Genomic DNA, 26886 nt, shown 5'->3' with positions numbered 1-26886 from the left:
CTCTACCTCCATTTGCTTTGTCTTAGTATCTGCCAGCCCCTCGCTAATCAAAGTGTACCCAGAATTTCCACACCTACTTTGTGCATTTTTAATATCTGCTATGACAGCCTCCAGCCACACTGAGCTGCCTGTCTGATTGAACACTTATCTCCTTGGGTACCAATTATTGATTTCGTTAGTGTTTTCTCATCACAGAGCTGCATAAGTTTTGTCTTAGCCTTTTATTTTCCTTTTAAGCTCAATTTTAGTGCTCACTTTTTCAGATTTTGAGGTATGTTAACAATAAAACTGTCACGTTTTGGCAATAATGCCAGTATTACAAAATTGCTCCATAAAACGATTGTACCTAAGTTTATATTCCCATGATTTTTTAGACTTTATAGTTTCCTACATCTTCAACAATATTTGATAATGCAAGATGTAAAAATTTTTTGGCATTCTCACTCTTTGAAATCTGAATCTCCTTAGTTTAATATGCATTTCCTGATTACTAATACATTAGAGCCTTTGAGTGTCTTTATCTGAGAGTTGATTGTTCATGTTCTTTGTTCATTTTCTGTTGGGTCACTAGTCTTTTTCTTACTAATTCGTAGGAATTCCTATTTTCTAGATATCAAGTCTTTGTCAGTTATATTTATTGTAGAGATATTTTCCCCACATCTAGACTTGTACTTTAAAGTCTTCACAAAATTTTTTTTTTAGCTTTCTCCCCCATTTTCTTTCCTCTTTTGTAGAAAACATTTTATGTGTCTTCAATTTTAATGTTATATTTAACATTTTTTTTCCTTTCTTTGGTTTTTGTACCTGGATTAACAAATCCTTTGCTAAACTGATGTAATTAAAGTTTTCATCCTTAAGGCTTATGTGTGCTTGTGCTTACAAATTTGGTTTCTCACATGTAGGTCTTCACTTCATCTGACATTTTATTTGTGTATATAGTAAGGATCTTATTATATCTATTTTCTGTTTAAGAAGAGCTAGTTGTTCCAACAGATTTATTGAAAATTTTTTTCCACTGAATTTCCCACCCTAATTTATGCTCTCCTATGTTAATGGCACACTGTTGTAATTACTGTTTCTTTGTAAGTATTGATAGATATCATGGGCAGATCTTCCCTTATTTGGCTTCAAAAATTGTCTTATCTACTCTTAATCTTTTAAAAAAGCTCTCCTATGTTATTTATTTATTTATTTATTTACTTATTTATTTATTTATTTTGATCTTTTTAGGGCCGCACCCTCGACATATGGAAGTTCCCAGGCTAGGGGTCTAATTCAGAGCTGTAGCCACTGGCCTTCACCACAGCCCCAGCAATGCAGGATCCAAGCAGCATCTGCAACCTACACCACAGTGCAGGGCAATGCGCTTGTCACGGCAATGCCGGATCCTTAACCCACTGAGCGAGGCCAGGGATCAAACCTGCAACCTCATGGTTCCTAGTTGGGTTCGTTAACCACTGAGCCACGACAGGAACTCCAAAAATAAAAAGCTCTCCTATGTTACTTTTAAGATCAGATTGTCTTGTTTCCCGGAAGAACTCTGTTGAGATTTTATTGGAAATTTATTGAATTTATGGGCCAATTTAGAAACATTTAAAAATTTTCTCTATACCAAATTATCTCATTTATGTACATGATATATTTTTATTCTTTCATATTGTTCAGTAAAGTTTCAATTTTTTTTTTTGGTAAAATTACTTTGTATCTTTAATTACAGTTGATTTACAGTGTTGTGCCAACTTTCTGCTATATGGCAGAGTGACCTGGTCATACATATATATACATTCTTTTTCTCATTATCTCCCATCATGTTCTATCCAAAGAGATTGGATGATTTCTTTATGCTATACAGTAGGGACTGTTTTATGAATAAGTTTTTTGGTATAATTTTTGTTAGATTCCACATATTAGTGATCTCATGTGATATTTATCTTCGTCTGACTTCACTTTGTGTGATAATCTCTAGGTCCATCTATGTTGCAAAAATTAAAATTTCTAATTGCTGGTATTAGGGAACTTCAGTGACCTTTGTGTATCATATACCCAGCGACTCTTATTAGTGCTAATAGTTTATATACCTTTTCTGTTGGATTTTCTGTGTATATAGTCATCATTGGCAAATAATGATTTTATTACTTCTCTTCCCAGCATCATACTTTTTCAAAAAATATTTTAATGCAATGCTTAAGAATTTTAGGATATTGTTAAAGTAGAAATTATGAAAGCCTTTTTCCTGGCTTTAAGGTGGATGCTTTTATTTTTTTTAATTTTTTATTATATTTGACATACAATCTTTTCTCTGTCAGTTTCTGCTGTGTAATAAAGTGACTTAGTCATCTATCTCTCTATCTATCTATATATATGTATATACACTCTTTTTCTCACATTATCTTCCATCTTATTCTGTCACAGGAGATTAGTTGTAGTTTCCGGTGCTATATAGCAGAACCTCATTGCCTGTCCATTCTAAATGTAATAGTTTTTGTCTATCAACCCCAAACTTCCAGTTCATTCCACTCCCTCCCCCTTCCCCTTGGCAACCATAAGTCTGCTCTCCATGTCTGTGAGATTGTGTTCTGTAGATAGTTCATCTGTGCCATATTTTAGATTCCACATATAAGTGATAGCGATAGGATATTTGTCTTTCTCTTTTTGACTTAACACACTTAGTATGAGAATCTCTAGTTCCATCCATGTTGCTGCAAAATGGCATTATTTTGTTCTTTTTTATAGCTGAGCAGTATTCCATTGTATGTATGTACCACATCTTCTTAATCCATTCCTCTGTTGATGGATGTTTAGGTTGTTTCCATGTTTGGGCTATTGTAAATAGTGTTGCAATGAACATAGAGGTGCATGTATCTTTTTTTTTTTTGAAAAGTTTTGTTGGGATATATGCCCATGAGTGAGATTGCTGAATCATATGGTAGTCCTATATTTAGTTTTCTGAGGAGCCTCCATACTATTTTCCATAGTGGTTGTATCAGTTTACATTCCCACCAACAGTGTAGGAGGATTCCCTTCTCTGTGCACCCTCTCCAGCATTTGTTATTTGCAGACTTATTAATAATAGCCATTCTGACCAGTGTGAGGTTGTACCTCATTATAGTTTTGATATGCATTTCTCAAATAATTATTGATGTCGAGCATCTTTTCATGTGATTTTTAGCCATCTGTATGTCTTCTTTGAAGAATTGTCTGTTTAAATCTTCTGCCCATTTTTTGAAAGAGTTGTTTGGGTTTTTTGATATTAAGCTGCAGGAGGTATGTATATATTTTTGGAGATTAATCCCTTGTCATTTGCTTCATTTGCAAATATTTTCTCCCATTCTGTGAGTTGCCTTTTCATTCTGTTTTGGGTTTCCTTTGCTATAAGTTTAATTTCTTCCCCTTTGTTTATTTTTGCATATATTGTCATTACTCTAGGAGGTGGATCTAAGAAGATATTGCTGCAGTTTATGTCTTAGAGTGTTCAACCTATGTTTTCCTCTAAGAATTTTATGGTGTCTGGTCTTGTATTTAGGTCTTTAATCCATTTTGAGTTTATTTTTGTGTATGGTGTTAGAGAGTGTTCCGGTTTCATTGATTTACATACATCTGTCCAGTTTTCCTAGCACCACTTATTGCAGAAACTGTCTTTTTCTCCATTGTATATTCTTGCCTCCTTTGTCATAGATTAACTCACCATGGGTTCATGGGTTTATTCTGGGCTTTCTGTCCTGTTCCATTGATCTATATTCCTGTTTTTGTGCCGGTGCTTAGTAATTGGGAAAGATCCATACTTTGCTCCATTAAATGAATTGTGGAGCTTTTCTTATTTTTCAATCTTTTTAAGATTTTTTTTTTTTTTTTTTTTTTTTTGGCTGTATCCACAGCTTTTGGAAGTTCCTAGGCCAGGGATTGAATCTGAGCTGCAAATGTTAACTATGCCACAGACAGACAAAGCCAGATCCTTAACCCACCGTGCCAGACTGGGGATCAACCTGCACCTCAGCAGTGACTTGAGCTGCTGCAGAGACAACACTGGATTCTTAACCCACTGTTCCACAGCAGGAATGCCTCAAGAATTTTTATTAGCTTGATATAATCTGTTTCTTAGGGATTTGATAGATCTGATCTGTAAAACTTTCCAGACTTTAACACAGTTTTTTGTTCATTGATTTTATATGGGGGGGGGGTAAAGAGAGTGAATTTTAAACTATTAATTCAGTTGCTATAATTATTACAGGTCTACTCAGGCTTTCTATTTCTGTTTGAATCAGTGTTATATATATCATATTTTTTCCAAGAAATTATCTATTTTCCCACATTTTTGGTATAAAGTTGTCTTCTTTTACCTTTGGCATTTCCCCTTTTATTTCTAACATAATTTTTTTATGCCTTCTCTATTTTGTTTTGATGATTCTTGCCAATATTGTCAATTTTGTTACTGGTTTTAGAGAACCAGCTTCTGTTTTCACTGATCTCAGTTTGTTTGTTTGTTTTTTTAGGATAAGCTGTTTCTGTAGGTTTTTTTGTTTGTTCTTTTATTTTGATTAAACATTCTTTATTACCCCAACTATGTCCTTAGGATGTGTTAAAAATATTTTTTCCTGGAGTTCTTGCTTTGGCCCAGTGGGATCGGTGGCATCTCTGGAGCGCTGGGACACAGGTTTGATCCCCAGCCCAGCACAGTGGGTTAAGGATCTGGTGTTGCCACAGCTGCAGCATAGGTCACAACTGGCTCAGATATGATCCCTGGCTGAGGAACTCCAAATGCTATGGGGTGGTCAACAATGGGGAAAAAAAATTTTTTTCCTTAAGTCTCTTGCTCTTTAAAAACTGTTGAAAGTACTTAATTTTAAGCCTGAATATCCAAAGCAGAAAAATAGAACTGTTTCCACTTAGCTCTCTTATAGCTACTTGCCATATTTTGCTATATGCTCTTTTTTCCCTACCACTGTGTGCTTTTTATTCTCCCTCCCTTTGGTTAGATTTTGAGATTCAGTTTTTCTTTGTTCTAAAAATTATTTAATCAACTATAATAAAAAAATTTTAAAAAAGAAAGGGCTGCCTCACGGTATCCACTAGAGTTATAATCTATCTTCTTCCTGTCTTTGATAGCGTTCTGCTATATTTTTCATGTCCTCTTATTGTAAATTATATGCATAAAATAGTATACTCTGGAAAAGCAGAAGAATCATTACAGTCACTGTCCACTTAGTGAAAAGCAAACTCATCATCTTTAATATTCTTTTCCAATTGTCGAACATTTACAAGAATCCCTCTGAAAACATAGCCTGAAATAAAATACTAAATGGATTATAAATTGGAAGTGAGGGAGGTAGGAAATAGGAATAAGAAGAGATTTAGGGAATTCCCATTCTGGCTCAGTGGTAATGAACCTGACTAGTTTCCATGAGGACGTGGGTTCAATCCCTGGCCTCACTTAGTGGATTAAGGATCCAGTGTTGCCAAGAGCTGTGGTGTAGGTTGCAGACACGGTTCAGATCCCACACTGCCGTGGCTGTGGCATAGGCTGGAAGCTGAAGCTCCAATTCAACCCCTAGCCTGGGAACTTCTATGTGCCACAGGTGTGGCCCTAAAACAAACCAAAAAAGAGATTTAGAATAATTCTGATTAATTCAGAAAGTTTTGTGAGAAATAGCAATTGTGCTTTAAATTATTTTAGTGTCTATATTATCTCAGTAAATGTTGCATGAATGAATGAGTTTGTAATATTATTTATACTGGAAAAATGAAAAAATAAAAAGTATTTAATCCCTCTGTACATTAGACCATCTATAAAAATCAGATGTTGGAACTTTTTGTCTTTTTGCCTTTTTCTAGGGCTGCTCCCGTGGCATATGGAGGTTCCCAGGCTAGGGGGCTAATTGGAGCTGTAGCCGCCGGCCTACGCCAGAGCCACAGCAGCGAGGGATCCGAGCCACGTCTGCAACCTACACCACAACTCACGGCAACGCTGGATCCCTAACCCAATGAGCGAAGCCAGGGATCAAACGTGCAACCTTATCGTTCCTAGTTGGATTCGTTAACCACTGAGCCACAGTGGGAACTCCGAATGTTGAAACTTTTTAAATCATAAGTTAAAATATTTTTAAAAGTACAAAATTAATGTAAAATAAATTGTCATTTTTAAACTATAGAGAATAATTTTATCATTCAAATAATAAAGTTGTCTTTTCTATTTGTTTTATAAATTTTAATGTACAGTGATCAGAGTAATATGACTGTACAAACTAGGTAGAATTGAGAGGCTAAAGAGAATGTATATACTTAGTGATTCACAGTTTCAGGGGTTTTTTTAGTTACTCTATGTGACCAGAGATATTTCTGTGGCTTTTATTGTGTTTTTATTTAACATATATCACTTAACATTTCAAAATTTTAAGTACGTTTTCTTTATTGTTTACACATATTCAAAACAATGAATTTCCATTTGCTTTAATTTTTTGTATTCTTTGTCATCTTAAGGTCATACTAGACACAAAGTGGAGGAAGCTCTTATTAATGAAGAGGCAATTTTGAACCTCATGGAAAACAGTCAGACATTTCAGCCTTTGACTCAAAGACTGAGTGAGTCACCAGTTTTCTGTAAGTAATAATTCTATCATAATTTTTCAGTATTTTAAATTAGTGAAAGTATGTGTATCAGGTGGTATTTTTTTCTTTTGAAGAGGTTAGCATTACATGTTCAGTAAATTCTTATTCAGTATATAAAATGAAATGTTGCATTAAGAGAAGTAGTAGCTTATTTTTGTTTTCTGCACAGCTTTTTTTAAAAAACAGTTGTGAAAGAAAATAATTTTTTCTCTCTTTTTATATTTACTTGACTTTATTTGAAAGAGAACTATATTGCTTTAAGGGGAAATATGCTTATTTTGAATTAAAATTCTCCAAAGTTAAGTACATGTAATAAAATACCTTAATTGATTCCTTCTTGATAAATACCAGAAATTTGCCTGGACAATTTTTTTCAAGCTACTAATTTTGGACTAGCATAAAATATGACAATTATTTCTGAGCATCTTTGCATCTCTGTAAATGCATTTTCATTGACATCATAAGCCATTAAGTAGATTTCATTTCAGTAATTTAGTCTAAATTACATCTTTTTCAGAAATTTATTTAAATTTTCATTGCAAAAAGTGAGATAATCATTGAACTTCATGCTTCTTGCTTTGCTTGATATTAATGATCTTATGTTTTTTCCCTCTCTTTCCATTTCTCCTTACTTACTCTGTCAAATGAAATATAGGTTCACATATGATCCTAGCTCTCTACAATGTCCTCTCTCAATGTTATTTACATTTTCACTTGAGTGAAACATGAATTGAATGACTAGGGACAATACCAATAGATTGTACACAGCTGTGTTTCAAGAACACTTCGTATGGGAGTAGATGACATTTTTCTTTATTGAGTGAATTGCGTATGTAGAAAGAAATGATCCAAAGACCACATTTAAAAACTAATATGAAATTTATTTTATTTTATTTTTTGTCTTTTTGTCTTTTAGGGTCATACCCGCAGCATATGGAGGTTCCCAGGCTAGGGGTCCATTCAGAGCTTTAGCCGCTGACCTACGCCACAGCCACAGCCATACCAGATCTGAGCCATGTCTGCCACCTACATCACAGCTCGCAGCAATGCTGGATCCTTAACCCACTGAGCAAAGCCAGGGATTGAACCCGCAACCTCATGGTTCCTAGTCGGATTTGTTTCCACTGTGCCATGATGGGAACTCCTGAAATTTATAATCTAAAATGTTTTATTTCAGAGTTCCTGTTGTGGCTCAGTGGGTTAAGAACCTGACAGTGTCTGTTAGGATGCAGGTTCGATCCCTGGCCTTGCCCAGTGGGTTAAGGATTCAGCATTGCCACAAGCCACGGGTGGGTAGGTTACAGCTTGGATCTGGCATTGCTGTGGCAGTGGCGTAGGCCTGCAGCTGTAGCTCTGATTCGACCCCTAGCCTGGGAATTGCCATGTGCCACAGGTGCATCCATAAAAAGAAAAAAAAATTTTTTTAATAAATAAAATGTTTGGAGTTCCCATCGTGGCTCAGCAGAAACAAATCCGACTAGCATCCATGAGGATTCAGATTCAATCCCTGGCCTCGCTTAGAGGGTTAAGTATCCTGAGTTTGCTGTGAGCTGTGGTGTAGGTCTCAGACACAGCTTGGATCTGGCATTACTGTGGCTATGGCGTAGGCTGGCAGCTGAAGCCCCCATTCAACCCCTAGCTGGGAATCTCCATATGCTGTGGGTGTGGCCCTAAAAAGACTGACTAAATAAATAAATCTAAGTTAATAAATATATATACCTAAATTTTATTTTAGTTATTTATAATAACAGTTAAAAGAGAAACAAATTGAAAACGAGAGAGGCATATACTTATTTCATTACATTAGTTAAATGTATCATCAGCAAATAGAATTCTACCTTGCAGAAATGCAGTCTCAATGTTAGTCAAGGATCTGAGTCAAATATCTATATTTCGTTTGCAAATATTAACCTTTTTTAAAGTATGAGGCAGAAAAAATAAAACAAACTGCACTTCTAGGTTTATGAAATAGATTTTTGCCGAAGTGGCTCTTAGAAACAAATATCTTCAATTCTCTGCCTTATTATTTGGTAGGATGATTGAACCAGTTTCTTTAATGTCAACAAAGAAAACCTGAAACTTGATATTTTAGTAAATAGGTAATATATTAACTTGTTTTATGGGGAAAAAATGTAGTGTACTAGATCCGAACAAAACTCCATCTTTATGGTCTTTTTTAAAATAATATCTTTTGTTGGGATATAATTCACATACTGTAAAACTCACCTTCTAACATGTACATTTTGGTGATTTTTAGTATTTCACATAGTTAGGCAGTCATTTCCACTGTCTAATTCCAGGACATTGTTAGCACCTAAAGAGAAACTCTATACCTGTTTGTTGTCACTTCCCATTTTTCCCTCGTCTCAGCCACTGGCAAGCTCTAATCCATTTCTCTCTTTTGCTGGATTTATATCCTTTGGGCATTTCATATAACATTTTGTTTCTGGGTTCTTTTAACTTAGTATAATGTTTTCAATGTTTGTTTATGTTGAGGCATATATCAGTACTTCATTCTTTTTGCTACTGAATAATATTGCATCAATATTATACTGTATTTCATTTCTCCATCCTTCATTTGATGGATATTTGGGTTGTTTCCACTTTTTTGGCTATTGTGAATAATGCTGTTATAATTATGCTTGTATAGTTTTTGTGTAGATATATTTTCACTTTTCTTGGGTACATACCTGGGTATGGAATTGCTGGATCATCTGTGTTTAAGATTTTGAGGAGCTGCCAGACTTTTTTTCCCAAAGCAGCTGCACCATTGTACAGTCCGACTAACCATGTATGAGGGGTCCAGTTTATTCACATCCTCATCAACACTTGTTATTATCTGTCTTTGATTTTAGCAACCCTAGTGCATATGAAGTAATATATCAGTGTGCTTTTTCAAGTTTTTAAGTAATGGTATTAACTAACCACTTTTAAAGCTTCTTGTGTTTTTTTTCAGGTATAGGTCTTCTCTGACTATCCTGTGAGCTAATAAATAAAACTTAAGTGAGAAATAAAATGGTCACATGTATTATTTTTGAGGCACTTCCTTAACAGTAATTCATGTATTTATTATATATTTTGTATTTATTTTGAACACTTCTGATCATATTTGGTTTAGTGCCCCTCCTAGTGCCCTAGGAGCTTAAACAGCTTGTTAACATGCAGATTCCTGGGCCCTGCCTCAGAAATTCTAATTCAGTATATATGGTATGGTGTCTGGGAATTTTCTTTTTAATAAGAACTCAAAATGTTTCTAATGCAGGTGGTCAGCGGATCACAGTTTGATAGAAGAGCTACATCAACACATAAATCTTTTATGTGTACCAGCTATATTCTTGCAATGTGCTAACAGCATCTATGATTTTTGTTGTTTTTTATTTATAATTGATCTGAATTATTGACTTATTTAGAAAATTTAAGTTGGTGATGCTTCACTTGTTTTATAGTGGACAGTAGTCCTGATGAGGCTCTGGTACATCTTCTTGCTGGTTTGGAAAATGACGGATATCAGGGGGCAAGAAATAGGATGCCATCATCATGTCGTTCCTTTGGAAACAGTAAAAATCCTCAAAATAGTGATGATGAAGAAAATGAACCACAGATCGAGAAAGAAGAAATGGAGCTTAGTTTGGTGATGTCTCAGAGATGGGACAGCAATATTGAAGAACATTGTGCCAAAAAGAGGTAACTTTTTAGTTAGTCATTACTTTAATAATTTTCTTTTGTCATTGTCACCATTATTTAATTAGAGATTATTTCCTACTGTTATTCATAATAAAAAATACCCTGTAAACTAAACTGACTTCTTTTAAATCCCTTTTAAATAGTGATTTGTTTCATAAACTTCATATTCCATGCAAAACAAAATTTTGGTACATTTTTAAAAGATTAAGCCTAACTTTTTTTTCCTACTATTTTTGTGATATAATTGACATACATCACTTTATGAATTTTAGATGTATGGCATAAAGGTTTTGATTTATATATATGGTGAAATGATTACCACAATAGGTTTTATCAATAAAAATAAATGGGGGAAATTTTTGTTTCTTCTTGTAATGAGAACTCTTAGGATTTACTCTCTCAGCTTTCATATACGTCATACAACAGTGGTAACTATGATTACCATGTTGTACGTTACATCCCTTACTTATTTATCTTATAACTGGAAGTTTCTACCTTTTGGCAACCTTCCTCCAGTTTCCGCTCTGCCCATAAATCTAACTTAGAAACCAGCTCTTTATGTTAACAGTTTAATATGTGGGTTATGAATGGTACACAATGAAAGAACTTGAGGAAAACAGAATGCCCTCTGAGAGTTAAACTGTTATGGGTCAGAGCAACAAATAAAAGAATCAGCTTGTAGATAAGGAATGTCTTCTGGGTCTGACTAGATTGAAGGAGTTAAATATTAATGAATAAATGACTGTCAGAAGCAGGCATTGGTATTCTGGTTCATTTCTCAAAGTAAATGAATAAGATAGTAGTGTGTTTCTCCTTTTTTCATTTTTCAAAATTTTACATTATAAATATTTTTTGAAGTATAGTTATTTTATAATATTCTGTTAGGTATACAGTGAAGTGACTCAGTTATATGTATGTACTCTTTTTCAGATTCTTTTCCATTATAGGTTATTATAAGGTGCTGAATATAGTTCTCTGTGCTATACAGTAGGTCCTTGTGTTTTTGTTTTGTTTGTTTGTTTGTTTTGCTGTTTTAGGGCCTCGCCTGTAGTGTATGGAAATTCCCAGGTTAGAAGTCAAGTCAGTGCTACAGATCCAAGCCGTATCTGTGACCTACACCACAGCTCATGGCAATGCCAGATCCTTACCCCACTGAGCGAGGCCAGGGATCAAACCTGCATCCTCACAGACACTAGTCAGATTCATTACTACTGAGCCACAACAAGAACTCCTTGTTTATTTATTTTCAGTTCACTTGTATTGGGTATATTTTTTTGATTCCACACGTTAAGTAATATGATAAGGTATTTGTCTTTCTCTGTCAACTTAATTTCCTTAATGTGACAATCTCTAGGTCCATCCATGCTGCTGCTAATGGCATTATTTCATCTTTTTTTTTTTTTTTTTTTTATGGTTGGGTAGTAATTCCATTGTGTATATATACCACATCTTCTTTATTCATTCGTCTGTCAGTGGACATTTAGGTTGCTTCCATGTCTTGGCTCTTATAAATAGTGCTGCTATGAACATGGAGGGGCATGTATCTTTTCAAATTAACATTTTCTCTGGTATATGCCCAGGAGAGGGGTTGTAGGATCATATGGTAGTTCGGTTTTTAGTTTTCTAAGGAACCTCCATATTGTTTTCCACAGTGGCTGTACCAATTTACATTCCCACCAACAATGTTGGGGGGTCCCCTTTTCTCCACACCTTCTCCAGCATTTATTATTGGCAGACTTTTTGATGATGGCCATTCTAGCCTGTGTAAGGTGATACCTCATTGTAGTTTTCATGTGCATTTCTCTAATAATTAATGATATTGAGCACCTTTTCCTGGCTTTGAGACCATCTCTATGTCTTCTGTGGAGAAATGTCTTTTTAGGTCTTCTTTCCATTTTTTGATTGGGTGGTTTGTTTTTTGATATTGATCTATATGAGCTATTTGTATAGTTTGGAAATTAATCCCTTGTCAGTCACGTTTACAAAAATTTTCTTCATTTTGTAGGTTGTCTTTTTGTTTATGGTTTCCTTTGCTATGCAAAAGCTTTTAAGTTTAATTAGGTCCCATTTGTTTGTTTTTCTTTTTATTTCCATTACTCTAGCAGATTGATCCAAAAAAAATAAATATTGGTGCGATTTATGTCCAAGACTGTTCTGCTTATGGTTTCCTTTAGGAGTTTTATAGTATCTGGTCATACATTTAGGTCTTTAATCCATTTTGAGTGTATTTTTGTGTATGGTGTTAGAGAATATTCTTATTTCATTCTTTTGCATATAGTTGTCCAATTTTCCTAGCACCACTTATTGAAGAAATTGTCTTTTCTCCATTGTATATTCTCGCCTCCTTTGTCATAGATTAATTGACTATGGGTACATGGGTTTATTTCTGGGCTTTCTGTCCTATTCCATTGGTCTGTATGTCTGTTTTTGTGTCAGTACAATACTGGGGTTTTTTTGGGGGGAGGGTTATTTGTCATATTAAAATATAGTTGATTCACAATGTTGTGACAGTTTCTGCTGTAGGGCAAAGTGCCTCAGTCACTTTACATATGTATACATTCTTTTTAAATATTCTTTTCCATCATGATCTTCCCCAGGAGATTGGATATAGTTGCCTATTCTACACAGTAGGACTTTGTTGTTTACCCGTTCTAAATGTAATAGTTTACATCTACTAACCTCAACCTCCCAGTCCATCCCAGTCCATCACCCTCCCTCTTGGCAACCACAAGTCTCTTCTCTATGTCTGTGAGTTTGTTTCTGTTTTGTAGATAGCTTCATTTATGCCAGATTTTATATTACACATATAAGTGATATATATAGATATAGATATATGATATATAGATACATATGGTTCCTAGTCAGATTCGTTAACTGCTGAGCCATGGCAGGAACTCCTGAAATGCATTTTAGATGCCCTGCATTTCTACTCTCCTCCCCTTACAATTACTATTTTTGATATTATATTTTACATCTAATTATTTTGTGTATCCTTTAACTGCTTATTATGGATACAAATGATTCTGCTACTTTTGTCTTTTAAGGCACCTACTAGCTTCTTTGTGTGTGGATGATTTCCTACCTTTATTGTATGTTTTCACCTACCAGTGATCTTTTCCATTTTCTAATTTTCTTGCTTCTAGTTGTGGCATTTTTCTTTTCCATCTAGAGAAGTTCCTTTAGCACTTGTAAAGCTGTTTTGGTGGGGGTGAATTCTTTTAGCTTTTCCTTGTCTGTAAAGCTTTTGATTTCTCTATCAAATCTGAGTGAAAGCCTTGCTGGGTAGAGTATTCTTGGCTGTAGGTTTTTCTCTTTCATCACTTTAAGTACATTGTGCCACTCCCTTCTGGCCTGCAGTTTCTGCTGAAAAACCAGGTGATACCCTTATGGGAATTTTTGTTGTTCCTTTTCCTTTGTTGCTTTTAATATTATTTATCTTTAATTTTTGTCATTTTGATTACAATGTGTCTTGGTATGTTCCTCTGTGGTTTAATCCAGTATGAAACTCTATGCTTCCTAGACTTGGGTGATTTTCCTTCCCCAAGTTAGGATAGTTTTCAGCTATTATCTCTTTAAGTATTTTCTCAGGGTCTTTCTCTCACATTTCTCCTTCTGGACCCCTCTAATGCAAATATTAGTGTGCTTAATGTTGTTCCAGAGGTCTCATAAACTGTCCTCATTTCTTTCTGTTCTTTTTTTCTGATTGGTGGCAGTGATTTCCACTACTCTGTCATCCAGCTCACTTATTTGTCCTAATGCCTCGTTTAGTCTACCATTGACTCCAGTGTATTTTTCATTTCAGTTAGAATTGTATCCTTCAATTCTGTTTGATTGTTCTTTATATTTTCTAAGTATTTGTTTAAAACTTCTGATTTCTCACTCTGAGCATCCATTCTCATCTAAAGTTCTTTGATCATCTTACGATCATTATTCTGAACTCTTTCATTGGTAGATTGACTGTCTCCACATCATTTAGTTCTGGGGTTTTGTTTCATTCTTTCATCTGAAACATATTCTTCTGTAACCTAATTTTGTCTAAATTGCTATTTGTATTTTTTTGTATGTGGTAGCTTAGTTACATTTCTCAACTTTGTAGAAGTGGCCCTCTGTGGGATACATCCTAAGCGTCCCAGCAGCGTATCCTCCTCCCATCACCCGAAGGCCAGAGGCCAGCATGTTCTAGGGGAGTGTCTGGCTTGCATTTCAGATTCTGCTACAGACTGTGGGACTCTAATTTTCTTGCTTCTGCTGTCTGCCCCTTGGTAGGTGAGGCTGGTCTAGAGGCTTGGGCAGACTTCCTAGTGGGAGGGGCTGGTGCCTGCCCACGGGTAGGTGGAGCTGGGTCTTGGCACTTTGGTTGTGCCAAAGGGGCATGTGCCTAGGGGCATGTCTAGAGGCAACTGTGGTCTCAGCAGATCTTTTGGCTGCTGTCTGCTAATGAGCAGAGCTGTGTTCCTTCCCAGTTTGTTATTTTTCTTGAGGTGTTAGAGCATTGGATTCTATAAGCTGTTGAATGGGGCCAGGTATTGGTGCCAAGATGTCAACCTCCAGGAGAGCTCATACAGATGAAGCTCCCTGACATGTCCACCACCAGTATCTGTGTCCCCAGGGTTAGCATCAGCTGCTTCTCACCTCCCCAGGGGACCGTCCAAGTCCAGTAGGACGGCCCAGGCTCCTAGGCCCACTAGGTCTGGCCCAGGCTCCTCTCAAATTACTGTTTTCACATTTGGTCCCTGTACACATGAGATTTTGTGTATGCCTTTTAAGAATAAAGTCTCTATTTCTCCCCCATCTTGTGGGGGCTCATACAATGAAGCCCCCCTGATCTTCAAAGCCAAATGTTCTGGGTACTCCTCTTCCCAGTGCCAGACCCCTGGGTTATGGGACTTAATGTGGAGCTCTGAGAGAACTCTGATATAAGTATTCTCCATTTTGTAGGTCACCCACCCAGGGGGCTGTGAGATTATATTATATCTTAGGTCTGTCCCTCCTACCCATCACTCTGTGGTTCCTTCTTTATATCTGTTGGCCAAAAATCTCTTCCCTAGTAGGTTCCAATCTTTTTCATCAGTGGTTGTTTTGCAATTCTTTGTGATTTTTGGTATGCTTGTGAGAGGAGGTGAGCTTAGTTATTTTACTCTGCCATCTTGGCCACTCTCCTCCATAGTATGTTTTTCTAAATCAGTCTCTTATGAACTTGATTGGTTTGAGTCTGCCCTTGACCAGTATGCTCTGTGTATAGAAAACATTAGGCTTCTGAGCTTAAAACACTCATTGTGCCTCTGTTTTAAACTTGGTAAGCAATACTAGAACTTCTAAAGTCTGTTTTTTGAAATATGGATGTTAATATGTATGTCATATATACATACTAAATATATATAATACATCTCTAGTTTCTCATCATTACTGTAAAACATAAATTTTCAGATCCCTTTAAAATTTCAGATCCTGGGAGTTCCCATCGTGGCTCAGTGGTTAACGAATCCGACTAGGAAACAAGAGGTTGCAGGTTCGATCCCTGGTCTCACTGATTGGGTTAAGGATCCGGCATTGCTGTGAGCTGTGGCGCAGGTCAAAGACGTGGCTCGGATCTGGCATTGATGTGGCTGTGGCTTAGGCCAGCGGCTACGGCTCCAATTGGTCCCCTAGCCTGGGAACCTCCATATGCAGCAGGTGCAGCCCTAGAAAAGCCAAAAAAAAGATAAAATTTCAGATCCTAATATCTGAATATATATCAGAACCTTCTCTTCTATATTTTCGCAATATGCTCCTACAAAGATTTGCATTTTTATTCTATGAGTAGGAAATTCCAAACTTGCAAAGTATTATTTCATACCTGCTTCCTAGTTTCACATACTGAGTTCTCTTTGTTATCATAGTGATAAATTGTTCAAAGATTCAGCTCCTTAACCTTTGAAGACCTAATTTTACCTAGGCTAGAGAGAATCAGTATTCAATTTCCTGATAGATTTGATCCTCAACAATATCATAAAAATGTCACTTGCTGATATTTCATAATCTGTTAAAAAAAAAGTGAGGTAAAAGACATACAATTTCTTTGTAGTTATTCTATAAAATATTTTGTCAGTTTTTTTGTGTAAATTTTATTAATCTTTTCATGGAATGTCCTGTTGGGAAATGTTTCAGCCACATCCACCTCTTTTGGAGCATAAGCAATCCTAAATGATAATAAACAGTGCTATAAAATGGCTTTGTTCTTGTTTCTGTGTTTATTATTTTTATAGTGCTACTATTTTGCCTTCTACTTCTTAAAGTTTGTGACTTCAGAGTCATATTTAACTTGTGCTTCTTTACATCCCTCTCTGTTGTTAAATTTTTCTAGTTTAGGGTTTTGTTACTATTTATCTGGAATGCTATGAATCACCTTTTATCTGGTTTCCTTGCTTCCAGTTCTGTTCTCCATATAATAGGGGTGATAATTATGATTGTTAAATAAACACTTAGTAGGCACTTAGAAAGGGAAGCAGAGAATATCAAGACCCTTCATGAGTCCAAGTCACTTTCTGTTGCTTACTTAGAGAAATGTGATAATCGTATAGAGTCTAAATTTCAGCCAGATATTTAACAAAGTCTTAGCTAACATCCTTGTGGATAAGGAGGATATGTGGTAGTAGTGACTGATTAGGCGAGAGCTTAGTTGATTTTGCATTCAAAAACCACATAAATGTGGGCGTTTCCGTTGTGGCACAGCAGAAACGAATCCGACTAATATCCATGATGATGCAGTTTCCATCCCTGGCCTCACTTAGTGGGTTGGAATCTGGCATTGCCATGAGCTGTGGTGTAAGTCACAGATGCAGCTCAGATCTGGCATTGCTCTGGCCATGGTGTAGGCCAACAGCTGTAGCTCCAGTTCGATCTAATAACCTACCCAGGGAACTTCCGTATGCCGCCAGTGTGGCCCTAAAAGGCCAAAAAAAAAAAAAAAAAAAAAAAAAAGAAATTTTGGCTACCAGCTATAGCTGGGGTAACATTTATTATTCTAACAGATTTTAGATTTTATTGGTAAAATAGTATTTATTTGATGGACCTAAGTCTTGCTATAATAAGTTGATTCTTTTCTGTTTTAGCAAAATTTATTGACTATTTGATATTTTTATTTGGCTGATCATATGGCATTTCACTTTTTCTTACTTCCATCTGTGTTTCTCTTCATTGTTCTTTCACTGTTTTCTTTTGATATTATCCCTTTGATTTTACCATCAACCTACCATTAGCATTTCTTTTACAGTTTCTTAGCTCTTAATCTGGCTTAGCTGTTTTATGCTTCGATGCCCATATTCAGTAGATACACATTCAAATAGGTAACATACTTGTGAAATCACTATCTCATTATTCCCAGTCCTGCCAACTTGTTTAAAATAATAGACCTAGTTTATCCCATAATTAAATTAATGCTTGTGTGTCCTTTGACTGGACCAATTCTGTGAAAACCACACCCATGTTAACCTTGGAAAAAGAAACCTCAGCATTTCATAAATGTATACTAGAGAGAGATTGAATAGTAGAAGTATGGTGTCCAGGGAGTTCCCATTGTGGTTCAGCAGAAATGAACCCGGCTGGTGTCAGTGAGGTTGTGGGTCTGATCCCTGGCCTCACTCATTGGGTTAAGGATCTGACATTGCCGTGAGCTGTGGTGTAGGTCAAAGACGCAGCTGGGATCTGGCGTTGCTGTAGCTGTGATGGAGGCCAGCAGCTACAGCTCCGATTCAACCCCGAGCCTGGGAACTTCCATATGCCACAGGTGTGACCCTAAAAAGAAAAAAAAAATAGTAATATAGTGTCCAGAAAAGGAGTCATTTAATTCTGCCTGCATGTTGGATGTTATATTCTGCCCCAAATACCTTTTTTTCTTTTGCTTTTTAGGGCCACACCTGTGGCATACAGAAGTTCCCAGACTAGGGGTTGAATCAGAGTTACAGTTGCTGGCCTATACCATAGCCACAGCAATGCAGGATCCAAGCCACATCTGTGAACTACACCACAGCACTATAGCTCATGGCAACACTGGATCCTTAACCCACTGAGCGAGGCCAGGGATTGAACCCACATTCTCATGGATACAAGTCAAGTTCGTAACTCACCGAGCCACAACAGGAACCTGAGTACCGTATTTTTTGAGTACTGAAGAAGTAAAGCAAAGGGAAAGAAGAGGAAGAAAACTAGAAGGATTTGTGAACACTGTCACTTTTATAAACAAGATAATATTTGGTCTGATAGAAAGAATAGATAATGTTTGATCTAATTAGAAAAGAATTATGGAACAAATGATAAATACCTTCAGATATTTTAAAGGTTATCTTGGGAAACACAGCATGGACCTGCTACATACGGCTACACAGAAAAAAGTCAGGAGTGAAATTTTTGTGTAATATAGGAAGAAAATTACTAAGAATTAGAGCCATTAACAACAGAAAAGGTACCTTATGAGACAGCAGGCCCCTTAGGCTGAGAAGGTAAATGTGGAGTTGGTGGAGTCTTTTAAAAATAAGTTTTTTTGCCTGGGGTAGAAAGCTGCACTAGATTATTTCTAGTAACTCTTTCATCTCTTTAAGAGAGTGATTTTTAGGACAAACTGATTTGGGGAAGGCTTAATGAAGAAACATTTAAATGCATAATAAAGGGGTATTTTCAAATTTTTAAGACAGGAAAAAAAAATTTAGATGGAGTTAGAAAGTAATTTTGCCCATCCAGATAGAAGGGAAAGTATCAATCTAGGATCTAGTGAAACATTTAAATCTGTATGAGATGAAACTTAAAGAGAGTATCCACCTGGACTTCACAGTCCCTCTGCATTCTTTTTTTTTTTGGTCTTTTTGCTATTTCTTGGGCCGCTCCCGCGGCATATGGAAGTTCCCAGGCTAGGGGTCTAATCAGAGCTGAAGCCACTGGCCTACACCAGGGCCACAGCAACGCTGGATCCGAGCCGCATCTGCAACCTACACCACAGCTCACGGCAATGCTGGATCCTTAACCCACTGAGCAAGGGCAGGGATCGAACCCGCAACCTCATGGTTCCTAGTCGGATTCGTTAACCACTGTGCCGTGATGGGAACTCCCTTCCTCTGCATTCTTTAGTAACCCAGCTTTATAGCCACTGCTGGAATTGACTCAACACCTTTGCTCCCTCCTAGCCTATTTCTTATCTTTTTGCTTTCTCTTTCAGCCCTGCCCTAAATACTCCCCTGGCCTATCTTTTTGTTTGTTTGCTCTAATTCATAATGTACTGATTGTGTATTTATGAAGATTTCTTAAAATGTGCCAGGATGCCACCTTTTTGGAAATTACTGGCTTCTTACCCAGGCTGTTTATATGTGTATACCTAATGAGAGATGAAGGGGAGAATATAAGGGAGAACTTAATTCGATATGGTAGTCTAGGATATTGTGGAGCTTTGAATACTGGAATGAGAGTGTCTTCCATCTCACTATAAAGTGAGTTTATAAAGTATATTTACAATAACTTGGTAGAATTATGGTACCAAAGCAAAGTAAATCTGCCTAAGATTATAATTTTCATATATTTTTTACTTCATTTTACTTTTACAGCATGAAATTAGGCAAGTTAGGACTTCCTGCTGTAGTACAGCATGTTAAGAATCTGGCATTGTCTCTGTGGCAGCACAGGTTCGATCCCTGGCCTGGCATAGTGGGTTAAGGATCCAGTATTCCCACCGCTGTGGCATAGGTTGCAGCTGTTGCTCATAGTCACTTCCTGGCCCAGTAATACCATATGCCATGGTGTGGCCATAAAAAACAACAACAACTATGCAAATTATTTGAGTCTGACATGCTTTTTTTTCTAATGTTCATACTCACTGTGAATCTTAATATATTCTCTAGATCACTGTGCAGAAATACCCATAGAAGCTCAACAGAAGAAGATGATTCATCTTCAGAAGAAGAAATGGAATGGAGTAATAACAGTTTGCTTCTAGCCAATCTTTCTATACCTCAGTTAGATGGAACTGCAGATGAAAATAGTGGTAAGTAAACTAGTCTACTGTGAGCATTTTGTTATGTAGAAGCTGAAAATATATATTTATTTTGAAAACTAAAGTCACACTCCTCTGTATGTTGTTGGCTCAGTGAGGCTACAACAATACTGTTAGATTTTATCCTCCATGATTTTTTATTTTGAGAGAATGTAGATATATAGTATTTTTCTCATTTCTAAGAGGATAACATTTATTAATCACTGATTTATAGCTTCATAAACTTTAATCAGTTTATCATCTTAACATTTAACATAGGGAAGAATAAGAAGTATGCTTAGCCTATAGAAGTGATAATGCAAGGACTTAACTATTTTATGAAAGATTTTCAAGGTGACAGTATTTTTCCCCATATTCTCCCAAAAGGCACTGAATATTGATATCATCTATTTCTGGTCAAAGGAATATGTGTTTAAAATAATGACTAACAATCAAATCTAATTAATTTTTGATTATTAGATAGAAGTATTTTCCCAATGATGGGAATAACTTTTTTTTATTGAGATAACTGTTTTAAACATACAAGTTTAATTTCATTTGATTTCTTTCTTAGTGATAATATCATGGTGTGGGAAAATATTTTAAAACTTAAAAGAGTAGAGGTGAAATAAATTTTATTTTTCTCACATTTCAGACAATCCACTGAACAATGAAAATTCTAGAACCCACTCTTCTGTGATTGCAACAAGCAAGCTGTCAGTAAAACCTTCCATCTTTCACAAAGATGCTGCTACATTAGAACCCCCATCTTCCGCCAAAATTACCTTTCAGTGTAAACACACAAGTGCCCTTTCTTCCCATGTTTTGAACAAGGAAGATTTAATTGAAGACCTTTCACAGCCAAACAACCTGGAAAAAAGTCTAGATCATTCAGTTGCTTCTTTTACAAATGAAAGCACTTACTCTATGAAGTACCCTGGATCTTTAAGCAGTAATGTCCATTCAGAAAACTCTCATAAAGAGAATAGCAAGAAAGACATCCCTCCAGTATCTTCCTGTGAAAGTAGTATTTTTGATTATGAAGAAGATATTCCATCTGTTACGAGACAAGTACCAAGTAGAAAGTATACAAACATCAGAAAAATTGATAAGGATACCCCTTTTATACATATGAACCGTCACACTAATGAAAGTACATTGGGCAAAAATTCTTTCAACTTTTCTGACTTAAATCATTCAAAAAGTAAATTATCCTCTGAAGGAAATGAAAAAGGAAATAGCACAGCTCTGAATAGTTTATTCCCTTCATCATTAACTGAAAATTGTGACTTGCTATCATGCTCAGGGGAGAGTAGAACTATGGTGCATTCTCTTGATAGCATTGCTGATGAAAATGGACTAAATAAACTTAAAATTAGATATGAAGAATTTCAAGAACATAAAACAGAAAAACCAAGCCTCAGTCAGCAAGCAGCACATTATATGTTTTTTCCCAGTGTTGTTCTTTCTAATTGTCTAAGTAGGCCACAAAAACTCTCTCCTGTCACATATAAACTACAACCTGGCAATAAACAGTCCCGATTAAAAATGAATAAAAAGAAGCTTGTAGGTCATCAAGAGACTTGTACCAAAACTACTGAGACTGGACCCTCAAAAGATAATTGTATACAAAATAATCCTTGTAATAGTAATCCTGGGAAGGATAATGTATTGGCTAGTGATTTAATTAAGGTCACCCGTGGAGCTTTTGAAAATAAAACATCTGCAGACAGTTTTGTGGACTGTCACTTTGGAGATGGAACCTTAGAAACTGAGCAGTCCTTTGGATTGTATGGAAATAAATACACACTTAGAGCCAAACGCAAGGTAAATTATGAGAATGAAGATAGTGAGTCAAGTTTTATAACACACAACTCAAAAATTAGCCTACCTCATCCCATGGAAATTGGTGAAAGTTTAGATGGAACTCTCAAATCTCGAAAACGCAGAAAAATGTCTAAAAAGCTGCCCCCTGTCATCATAAAGTATATTATCATTAATAGATTTAGAGGGAGGAAAAATATGCTCGTGAAGCTAGGAAAAATAGACTCTAAAGAAAAACAAGTAATATTAACAGAGGAAAAAATGGAACTGTATAAAAAGCTTGCACCTTTGAAGGATTTTTGGCCAAAAGTTCCTGACTCCCCTGCAACCAAATATCCCATTTATCCACTAACACCAAAGAAAAGTCACAGAAGAAAATCAAAACATAAGTCTGCAAAGAAAAAAACTGGTAAGCAACAAAGGACAAATAGTGAAAATATTAAAAGAACTTTGTCTTTCAGGAAAAAACGGTCACATGCTATTCTTTCTCCTCCCTTACCATCTTATAATGCTGAAACCGAAGACTGTGATTTAAATTATAGTGATGTTATGTCTAAGCTAGGTTTTCTTTCTGAGAGAAGCACAAGTCCCATAAATTCTTCTCCACCTCGCTGCTGGTCTCCCACAGATCCAAGAGCTGAGGAAATTATGGCTGCTGCTGATAAAGAAGCAATGCTTTTTAAGGGTCCTAATGCATATATTGGCAAGACTCTTAACTCCCGTACAGGGAAAAATAGTCGAGCAAGAGTACAGGTTAAGAAATCAAAAACAAAGCTTGTTAATCCCTCTGTGGTTACTAAGAAAAGGAACAAACGAAATCAGACAAATAAACCAGTAGATGATGGAAAAAAGAAACCAAGAGCAAAACAGAAACAAAAAACAAATGAGAAAGGTATATCAAGAAAGCACATAACACTAAAAGATGAAAAACTAAAATCTCAAGCTGGTGCCGAAGTTAAGTTTATGCTGAAACAGAATGTATCTGAGACCGCAAATAGTTCTGGAGGCTCTCAACTACTTTTTAAACAGAAAGATGTGTCACTAATGGGCTCTGCTATAGATCATCCCCATTCTATTCTCCCTACTGGAATTCACGGACAGCAGAATTTACCTGGCTGCTTTTCTTCTTTCCTAGAAAGCAAGAAGCCTGTAGATTCGCAAGCATTCCCTAGTTCACGAGATGATGTGCATTCATCAGTTGTTTGTAGTTCTTTGGGACCTGCTATCTCAAAAATTAATGTTCAGCGGTCTCATAATCAAAATGCTATGTTTACTCTAAAAGAATCAACCCTGATTCAAAAAAATATATTTGACCTTTCAAACCATTTGTCTCAGGTAGCACAGAATACACAGATGTCTTCTGGTATAATGTCTCCAAAGATAGAAGAGAATGCAAATATACAAAAAAACTATTTGTCATCTCTTGGAAAGTTAAATGAATATCGTAATTCCCTAGAATCAAAGGCAGACCAGATGTATGCCCCTAATTTTCTGCACTGCAAAGACAGTCAGCAGCAGCAGGTTGTGTGCATGGCAGAGCAGTCAAAGCACAGTGAAACTTGTTCTCCAGGGAATGCTGCCTCAGAGGAAAGTCAGATACCTAACAATTGCTTTGTAACTTCCCTGAGAAGCCCAATCAAACAAATAGCATGGGAGCAAAAACAAAGAGGCTTTATTTTAGATATGTCAAATTTTAAACCTGAAAGGATAAAGCAAAGATCATTATCAGAAGCAATTTCACAAACCAAAGCACTTTCTCAGTGTAGAAATCGAAATATGTCAACACCTTCAGCATTTGGTGAAGGACAGTCTGGACTGGCAGTTCTAAAAGAATTGTTACAGAAAAGACAGCAGAAAGCACAAAATGCAAATAGTATGCAAGACCCATTGTCTAATAAACAGCAACCAAGCAAAAATATTTCTGGTTCCCTTGAGCATAACAAATCAATTAAACGAACACGATCTGTAACATCTCCAAGAAAACCTCGAACTCCCAGAAGTACAAAACCTAAAGAAAAAATTCCCAAACTTCATAAAGTAGACTCTTTAAATTTACAAAACTCTGGCCAATTGGATAACTCCCTATCAGATGATAGTCCCATCTTTTTTTCAGATCCAGGTTTTGAAAGTTGTTATTCACTTGAAGATAGCTTGTCTCCTGAACATAATTATAATTTTGATATTAATACAATAGGTCAAACTGGATTTTGTAGCTTTTATTCTGGAAGTCAGTTTGTCCCAGCTGATCAGAATTTGCCTCAGAAGTTCCTAAGTGATGCAGTTCAGGATCTTTTCCCAGGACAAACTATAGAAAAAACTGAGTTTTTAAACCATGATAACCAGAAATGTGATGAAAACAAACATCATGCTTCAGACTCAGCCTCATGGATTAGATCTGGAACTCTAAGTCCTGAACTCTTTGAGAAATCATCCATAGATAGCAATGAGAATCATCACCACAACCAGTGGAAAAATAGCTTTCATCCTCTAACAACTCGCTCCAATTCAATAAAGGAATCTTTCTGTGTGCAGCAGTCAGAGGACTGTCTAAATGAAAAATCCAGATTGAATAGGAATTCGGTAAGCAAAGAAGTGTTTCTTAGCCTCTCACAGCCAGGCAGTTCAGACTGGATTCCAGGTCATACCAGAAAAGAAATGGGACAGTCTCTCGATGCAGTCAATACCTCTTTTACTACAATACTGTCCTCTCCTGATGGTGAACTTGTAGATGCAGCTTCTGAAGATTTAGAATTGTATGTTTCAAGAAACAATGATATGTTGACACCAACTCCTGATAGTTCACCAAGGTCTACCAGCTCTCCCTCACAATCTAAAAATGGCAGTTTCACCCCTCGAACTGCTCACATTCTGAAACCACTTATGTCCCCACCAAGTAGGGAAGAAATTATGGCAACTTTGTTGGATCATGACCTTTCAGAAACTATTTACCAGGAACCATTTTGCAGTAATCCTTCTGATGTACCAGCAAAGCCCAGGTAATCAGAATTATATTTTCCCCTTGGGTCACTCTGAATGATAATATATGTAACAATATTTAGTACCTGACTACTACTTTTTTTGCTGTGATACTGTATTTGTAAGTATATCATTGGTAATACAATTTATAATTATGGACATATTAAGAAAATTCACAAACTAGCTGGATGGTTGCACCTAGAGAAATTTATTTAAGTTGAGGAGTGTTGGTCTTGGATCTACTATTGTTTTGCATTGTGTCAACATGAAGGATTAGAGATGCAGAGGCTCTAGCATGATGCCAAATTAAGAAGTATGTCACAATACTTTAAAAGGATTATAATTTTAAAGACGGTATTTATTTCTAAAATGGTAAACTTTCATAATCTATTAAAAGAACTTTATTTTTTGAGTATTTAAAAACAAGTATACATGTTTTTAGATACTTTCGTGATACATTTCTAAGTGAAGATTTTAAGTTGTTTCTAATACTCTCTTTTCATGTTGCCAAGATCTTCAATCATATTGTTAATATTGGTAGTTTGAACAGTTATTAGGAGTGCAAGGTGGACTTTACTTCCCCTTATCTTTTCTTTCTTTTAAGGATCTTTTCAGACTGTGATAAACAGACCAATACACACACACATACACATGGCCAGTAGCAAAATGCAAAGGAATCACAGTACTGGCTTATTTATAAACCAGTAGTTAAGTAGGTATCCTGTCCTGCCTGCATTATCAGAACATATCTGATAAGAGCTAATTTGGGGAACATAGCTTAATCTTAGAAGTTTAAGCCATGGTCCTGCCCCTGTGTCTTTGATCATATTTACCTGATCAGTTGCAAAGAGAGGCAGTTCATGTCAGCCATCCAGTCAGAGAATAGCTAGGACTGCTGAGGCAGATTCTGCTTAGTCTAAATGATGGAATGAAATATGAAGAGCCAAATAAGGCAAGAGGTCATACTGCATGTATGCACTGGCCTTGAGCAGCACCATGTTCCTGAGTCTAATCAAAAAGATGAGGAGCTCTCACTGTGACTCAGAGGGTTAAGAACCCTTCATAGTGTCTGTGAGGATGTGGGTTTGATCCCTGGCCTCAGCCAGTGGATTAAGGATCTGGCCTTGCCGCAAGCTGTAGCATAGATCGCAAATGCAACTTGGATCTGGTGTTGCTATGGCTGTGATGTAGGCCGGTAGCTGCAGCTCTGATTAGACCCCAAGGAACTGCCATATGTCACAGGTGTGGCCGTAAAAAAAGTCAGTAAATGGCAGGCATTTTACCCAGCAGATTAGCAATAATTTCTATAGGAGTCAATTTAAGAAAGGAGTGAGAAAAAGTGATTAGAAATATAGAGTAGAAGGAATTCCCTCCTTTAAGTCTTTGAAGTGAAGGCAGAAACCACCTCCTTACCCCCGCACTTCCTAACACATTTTTGCTCTTCTGTTTTGCTTAGTATCCACATGGGCCTTTTAGCATGAATGAAATTCTTTATTTCACTGCTGGAATATATGAATTTCTGTTTCTTAGACATTAGTTTCCATTATTTTAGAGGCTTTGTCTTTATCAGTAGTGATTATGGTATATTTTTTTCATCAATCTATATTTTCTTCCTTAGCCTTACACATCTTTTTAATTCTTAACTTATGTACTAGTCATTTACTCTGTATTGCTGTTAGTTGCTGTCCAACTTTGACTCTTGTTTTAATGATTATAAGCTGAAATAAAAGGATAATAATCATTATATTTGAAAAACAATTTTTATTAAAAAACTTATGTATTCGCTCTAGAATATATAGGAAGTA

General features: G+C 36.2%; 1 protein-coding gene across 5 annotated transcripts in view; it reads left to right on the top strand.

The window, feature by feature from the left end:
* The window catches only part of REV3L (REV3 like, DNA directed polymerase zeta catalytic subunit), a 203960-nt gene that overhangs the window by 91229 nt on the left and 85845 nt on the right, over positions 1-26886 (top strand). For all 5 annotated transcript variants that reach the window (XR_002343827.1, XM_021091238.1, XM_021091241.1 and 2 more), the window contains 4 exons: positions 6475-6594; positions 10050-10287; positions 20151-20293; positions 20937-25101. Coding sequence is in view for 4 of the 5 variants with exons in the window: in XM_021091238.1 (XP_020946897.1) it covers positions 6475-6594; positions 10050-10287; positions 20151-20293; positions 20937-25101 (4666 nt within the window). In the remaining variant the exon portion in view is untranslated. The remainder of the gene's footprint in view (positions 1-6474; positions 6595-10049; positions 10288-20150; positions 20294-20936; positions 25102-26886) is intronic.

The sequence above is a fragment of the Sus scrofa genome, chromosome 1 (genome assembly GCF_000003025.6).
Source record: "Sus scrofa isolate TJ Tabasco breed Duroc chromosome 1, Sscrofa11.1, whole genome shotgun sequence".
NCBI classification, from domain to species: Eukaryota; Metazoa; Chordata; class Mammalia; order Artiodactyla; family Suidae; genus Sus; species Sus scrofa.
This window is presented reverse-complemented; position numbering and strand designations above follow the sequence as displayed.